This window comes from Salvelinus sp. IW2-2015, unplaced genomic scaffold, assembly GCF_002910315.2.
Source record: "Salvelinus sp. IW2-2015 unplaced genomic scaffold, ASM291031v2 Un_scaffold2533, whole genome shotgun sequence".
Taxonomy (NCBI): domain Eukaryota; kingdom Metazoa; phylum Chordata; class Actinopteri; order Salmoniformes; family Salmonidae; genus Salvelinus; species Salvelinus sp. IW2-2015.
Genome location: NW_019943846.1, coordinates 31,948 through 38,199, shown reverse-complemented (window position 1 = coordinate 38,199; position 6,252 = coordinate 31,948). Strand labels below are relative to the sequence as shown.

Genomic DNA, 6,252 nt, shown 5'->3' with positions numbered 1-6,252 from the left:
TGCAGTAGTAGTAGTCAGAAGTACAATTAGCAGTAGCAGTAGCACCAAGCAGTAGTACTAGCAGTATTAGTGGTAGTAGCAGTAGTATTAGTAGAAGCAGCAGCAGCAGCAGTAGTAGCAGTAGTAGTAGCAGGAGCAGTAGTAGTGTAAGTAGCAGTGGAGCAGCAGTAGTAGTACTAGCAGAGTAGCAGTAGTTGTGCCAAGAATTAGCAGAAGTAGTAGCAGCAGTAGTAGTAGTGTAGTAAGTAGCAGTAGTAGTAGTAGCAGTAGTAGTAGCAGTAGCAGTAGTAGTAGTAGTAGTAGTAGCATAAGTAGAAGTAGCAGTAGTAGCAGTAATAGTAGTAAATAAGTAGTAGTAGTATTAGAAGAGGTAGCAGTAGTAGTAGTAGCAGTAATAGTGTAGTAGTAGTAGTAGTAGTATAGTAGTGGTAGCAGTAGTAGTAGTAGTAGCAGTAGCAGCAGTAGTAGTAGTAGTAGTAGCATAAGTAGAAGTAGCAGTAGTAGCAGTAATAGTAGTAAAATGAGTAGTAGTAGTATTAGAAAGAAGTAGCAGTAGTAGTAGTAGGCAGTAGTATTGCAGTAGCAGCAGTAGTAGTAGCGTTGTATTAGCAGTAGCAGTAGCAGTAGTGTTTGCAGTAGCAGTAGTAGAAGTAGTAGTTGCAGTAGTAGTTGCAGTAGTAGTAGTAGTAGCAGAAGTAGAATTAGCTGTACAGTAGCACCAACAGTAGTTCTAGCAGTATTGTTGAAGTGTAGTAGTAGTAGTATAGCAGTAGCAGCTTAGTAGTATAGTAGTAGAAGTATCAGCATAGTAGTAGAGCAGCAGCAGTAGTAGTTGTAGTAGTAGTAGTAGTGCAGTAGTGTGCAGAAGTAGAAGTAGCAGTATGTAACAGTAGTAGTAGAAGATGTAGCAGCAGTAGTAGTAGTTGAAGCAGTAGTAGTAGCAGTAGTAGTAGCAGAAGTAGAAGTAGCAGTAGTAGTAACAGTAGTAGTAGAAGATGTAGCAGCAGTAGTAAGTGTGAAGCAGTAGTACATAGTAGTAGTAGTAGTATTGTAGCAGCAGTAGTAGCAGTAGTAGCAGTAATAGTAGAATATAAGTAGTAGTAGTATTAGTAGTAGTAGCAGTAGTATTAGCAGTAGCAGTATTATTTAGTAGCAGTTAGTAGTTTAGTAGTTGCAGTAGTAGTAGCAGAAGTGCAATTAGCAGTAGCAGTAGCACCAGCAGTAGTACTAGAGTATTAGTAGTAGTAATGCAGTAGTAATAGTAGCAAGCAGTAGCGATAATAGTAGTAGTAGTAGCAGTAGAAGCAGTAGTAGTAGTAGTAGCAGTAGTAGCAGTAGCAGTAGTAGTAGTAGTAGTAGCAGTAGTAGTAATAGTAGTAGTAGTAGTAGTAGGAGTAGTAGTAGCAGTAGCAGCAGTAGTAGTATTAGTAGTAGTAGCAGCAGTAGTATAGTAGTAGTAGTAGCATTTTTAAGGGTTATATAAAAAAAACTGTGCTGCACATTAACGTAAATGTATCGCTCAATTTAACGTTAATGTGATAATTCAGTCACTTTATCGCCATATGGATTTGTTTCCATATCGCTCARATGTTCTGAAGGTGTTCTGAAGAACTTATCTCTCTGTTTTCCAGTCATTCATACACAGGCCTATATACACACACACACGCACACACACGCCCACACACAAGCCCACACACACACCCACACACACACCCACGCCCACACACACACTCTGTAAATTCCTCTTTATCGCCACAGTATAAAACTTTCCATGCGTATACACCACGCTAGGCTGAAAGGGTGAGATTAAAGGGTTTAAATCAGCCTGAATCAGCCAGGTTGAGTGAGAAGAACACAGTCAATGAGGTAGCATTGATTCTGCTGGCTTTGTTGCTCCAGTCTAATCTAGCAGGCATTAGGCAGATTTAACACCCAGAAAGACGCCAGACACAGCAGATTAGATATCTGTACAGGTCTAGGCCTTGAAGAGTAATTCAGTGTAATTCTACTAAACTCCTCTTAGCCTGATAGGAGGATGTGGGAGTGTGTGTCTGTGTGTGTGAGAGAGATGATTTGTTTGTGTGTGTGTTTGTATGTGTCTCGTGTGTGTTCAAGCGTGAGTGAATGTGCGTCTGATTGTGCTAATTATAAGACAGACACATGCTGTTCATTCTAGTAAAATAGGAAGTGATGTTTACGGTTTGCTAACTACCCGGCATATTAGCATAATAGGAATATCATTATAAATGCAGAAACAGGCATGCTTTTATGCTGCCATTTTCTCAGAGAATGCTTTTTTGCTGCCATTTTCCAAGACACATATTTTTTGTTTCTTAGCAATGAAGGAGATGATGATGATGRTGGTGATGATGTCACAGAGATAAGCTGCCACTCACATCCTTTCCTGGGGTGCCAGATAGTCCATGGAGACCAACCTCGCCCTTCTGTCCTTTATCTCCCTGAGATAAAGAGAGAGAAGGGGGTGGAGGGAGACACAAGTTAATACCAACTTCTATCAAAGGGACAGACAGCAAAACAAACAGACACATACACATCTAGAATTTCAGACAGACAGACTGGACAGCTAGGACAGTCAGTTGTTTACTAAACATACCTTGTGTCCAACAGCTTCTCCCCAGTTAGCGGGCATCACCTGCAGAGAGAGAGAGAGAGAGAATGAGGACCGACATGAGACCAGGCAGATTGATGAGCAGTGTTAATGTTGACGCAGTGGAACACGCACACGCACACGCACACGCACACGCACACGCACACGCACACACACACACACACACACATTTACTCTAATCTACACACACATCATTCTGAATAGTTGAGCTAATGCTGCAAATGAATATTCTGTGCCCATTGTACCCCAATATAAAAGTCACTCAGAATGTTATACATGGGAGATACTCACCGACTCGCCTTTCTCCCCCTTCTGTCCCATGCGTCCCTCTTTGCACTGAGAAACAGAGAGATGTCAGGACACAGAAACACCCACACACAATGTATCTAAACTCAGCAAAAAAATAAACATCCCTTTTTCAGGTCCCAGTCTTCCAAAGATAATTCATAAAAATCCCCAAAACTTCCCAGAGCGAAGAGCCTGGCTAGGGCCATTCCCCCCAGAAATGTCCGGGAATTTGCAGGTGTCTTGGTGGAAGAGTGGCGTAACGTCTCACAGCAAGAACTGGCAAATCTGGTGCAGTCCAWGAGGAGGAGATGCACTGCAGTACTTAATGCAGCTGGTGGCCACACCAGATACTGACTGTTGCTTTTGATTTTGACCCCCCATTTGTTCAGGGACACATTAGTCAATTTCTGTTAGTCACATGTCTGTGGAACTTGTTCAGTTCATGTCACAGTTGTTGAATCTTGTTATGTTCATACAAATATTTACACATGTTAAGTTTGCTGAAAATAAAAGCAGTTGACAGTGAGAGGACGTTTCTTTTTCTGCTGAGTTTATCTTTGTAAATGGGGTACTATGGAGAGCTGCTTAGCCACCTATATGCTTGTGTGATGAGTAACTTTGCCTAAGACCTGCAGAGTTGTTTTGGCTCGCCAAACTTTAGCTTTAGTTCAGAGGGCTAATACAGTCTTTAGTTCAGAGGGCTAATACAGTCTTTAGTTCAGAGGGCTAATGCAGTCTTTAGTTCAGAGGGCTAATACAGTCTTTAGTTCAGAGGGCTAATGCAGTCTTTAGTTCAGAGGGCTAATGCAGTCTTTAGTTCAGAGGGCTAATACAGTCTTTAGTTCAGAGGGCTAATACAGTCTTTAGTTCAGAGGGCTAATACAGTCTTTAGTTCAGAGAGCTAATGCAGTCCTTCACTTGGACAAGACACTTACCTTGTTACCAGATTCACTGCAGTCTGAACCCTAGGAGAGATAGAGATATATATAATAGAGAGACGGAGAGAATAGAAAGAGAGAAAGGGGGAGAGAGAGAGGGGGGGGACAGAGAGAGAGAGAGAGAGAGGGGACAGAGAGAGAAAGAGAGATGGGGGCGAGAGAGAGAGGGGGGGCAGAGAGAGAGAGAGAGAGGGGGGACAGAGAGAGAAAGAGACAGAGTGTGTGAGAGAGAGAGAGAAGAGAGAGAGAGAGAGAGAGAGAGAGAGAGAAGAGAGAGAGAGGGGAGAGGGAGGAAGAAGAGAGAGAGAGAGAGAGAGAGAGAGAGGGGAGAGGGAGGAAGAGAGAGGGGAGAGGGAGGGAGCGATAGCGCGACAGAAAAGAGAGAGTGAGACAGATGGACAAAGTTTGGTGTTAAGTTTGCTTAACTTCAGTATGTATGGCACTAAATCAATGCAGATAAAAGAATATTTGAAAGAGTGATGCTAAAATAAAATAAAAATATACTAATGAGACTTGACAGTGATTTAAATATTTATGAAACTCTCGGTGTTTGATGATGATGCTGCTATGATTCAATGTATGTATGTGTGTATTTCGGAGGTGGGCTGATCAGTGAGCGTGTGGGTGTGTGTGTGTGTGTGTAAGTGTGTACATTACGTTTGTGTGTTGTGTGCGTGCTTGCATGTGTCTAAGCGTGCTGGACCAACACAGGTGATGATGTCACACATTCCACCACGACTAGTTTGGGTATACACACTCCTACAGCCACATCTTCACTGCTGCTCCACGTGTGTGTGTGTGTGTGTGTGTTGTGTGTGTGTGTGGTGTGTGTTGTGGTGTGTGTGGTGTTGTGTGTAAGTGTCTGTGTGTGTGTGTGTGTGGTGTTGTGTGTGTGTGTGTGTGTGTGTGGTGTGTGTGTGTGTGTGTGTGTGTGTGGTGTGTGTGTGTGTGTGTGTGTGTGTGTGTGTGTGTGTCAGTATTAGATGTCCATCTATGTCTGAGGAGGCCGGGAGATGATGTGGAAACCGGCCACTAGGGCAACAGTAAAGCGCTGGTTGCAAGTTTCAAATCCAGTGATAGAAGAGCTGTTTTTGAGATGTTTATTTTAATCCTTTGCCCAACCCTAACCCTTACCTTAACCAGGGGTAATGCTTAACCTTAAGATTTCAGGGGGTTAATGCCTAAAATTAACCTTTACTTTACAAATTCTGAGTTAACCTTAAACACTTTGAAATTTGACGTTTGGAATAACTTCAAAATTTGACGTTTGAGAAACATGGATGAACGTCTAATTCTGACGTGAGACTGTGAGAGCTGGTAGGTGTGTGTGTGCCCGTTCAGTATTTTCAAATGTATGTGTGTATGTGTGTGTATTTGCAGTGTGTGTGTGTGTATTATTTTCTCACCCGATCTCCCTTCTCTCCCTTCATTCTGTGCTGTCCAGTGTGTCCAACTGAGGCCAGCTGAAACAAACAAACAAACCAAACATGAACACATCTATCACACTAAACATCTGTCTGTCTTACTGTATSATCTGAGACAGAATAGGATACCATGACGACAGACATTAGAAGAGTTAGCTAAAGCATACAGATATGGCTGAAGAGGATGTGTAACTAGAGGTGTAGTCATTCACCTGGGTATTACTCCACTTTACAGTGTCTCATACTTAGCCAGAAGGAAACTACATGCTATTTTCACTTGTTTATACGTGAACATCATTGCCTAAATATTTATCCAATAAAACAGATTTCATTGTTTTATTGTTTTTGATATACTGTATATTCAATCCACAGGTATCTTGTTTCAAGTTATTCTTTTTGGTTGTTTGAGGACATTCTATTGTTGCAGTATTATTTTCCATGTGAATGACAGTTGATTGCACTTCTGAAAGGGAGTTTGATGGAGATACTGTACTTCTCAGGGAGTTTGATGGAGATACTGTATGTCTCATCTGTTCAGTCTTTGTTTCATGTGAATATCAGTGCAACATGAGAGCTTTCATCCAACCAGAACTTACATTTAGGTCATCGTTGAGAAGAACACAACCAGCACACTAAAGAGAGAGAAGAATGGAGAGAGAGAGATCTCACCATGAACGAATGTGATGTTTAAAACATTACCAGGTTCTCATTCAAGAAACTAAGTGTGATGTTTAAACAATTACAGGGTATCTCATCATGAACTAATGGGGATGTTAAACATTACAGGGTATCTCATCATGAAACTTAATGTGATGTTAAACATTACAGGGTATCATTTCATGCATGAACTAATGTTGATGTTAAAACATTACAGGGTATCTTCATCATGAACTAATGTAATGTCAACATTCGAGGGGTATCTCACCCATGAAACGAATGTGATGTTAACCATTACAGGGTATTCTCATCATGA

The 6,252-nt window shown here is 41.6% G+C and overlaps 2 protein-coding genes across 2 annotated transcripts in view; both read right to left on the bottom strand.

The window, feature by feature from the left end:
• The window catches only part of LOC112074201 (collagen alpha-1(XVI) chain-like), a 37,167-nt gene extending 34,196 nt beyond the window's left edge, over window positions 1-2,971 (bottom strand). Inside the window, exons 1-3 of the mRNA XM_070440422.1 lie at window positions 2,921-2,971; window positions 2,615-2,653; window positions 2,397-2,459 (exon numbers count right to left, since the gene is read on the bottom strand). Of these exons, the coding sequence (XP_070296523.1) occupies window positions 2,397-2,459; window positions 2,615-2,653; window positions 2,921-2,950 (132 nt within the window). The 5' untranslated portion in view covers window positions 2,951-2,971. The remainder of the gene's footprint in view (window positions 1-2,396; window positions 2,460-2,614; window positions 2,654-2,920) is intronic.
• Window positions 2,972-3,800: 829 nt separating this feature from the next.
• Window positions 3,801-6,252, bottom strand: part of LOC112074198 (collagen alpha-1(XVI) chain-like) — a 26,322-nt gene continuing 23,870 nt past the window's right edge. Inside the window, exons 4-6 of the mRNA XM_024141413.2 lie at window positions 5,876-5,911; window positions 5,262-5,318; window positions 3,801-3,882 (exon numbers count right to left, since the gene is read on the bottom strand). Coding sequence (XP_023997181.2) covers window positions 3,832-3,882; window positions 5,262-5,318; window positions 5,876-5,911 — 144 coding nt within the window. The 3' untranslated portion in view covers window positions 3,801-3,831. The remainder of the gene's footprint in view (window positions 3,883-5,261; window positions 5,319-5,875; window positions 5,912-6,252) is intronic.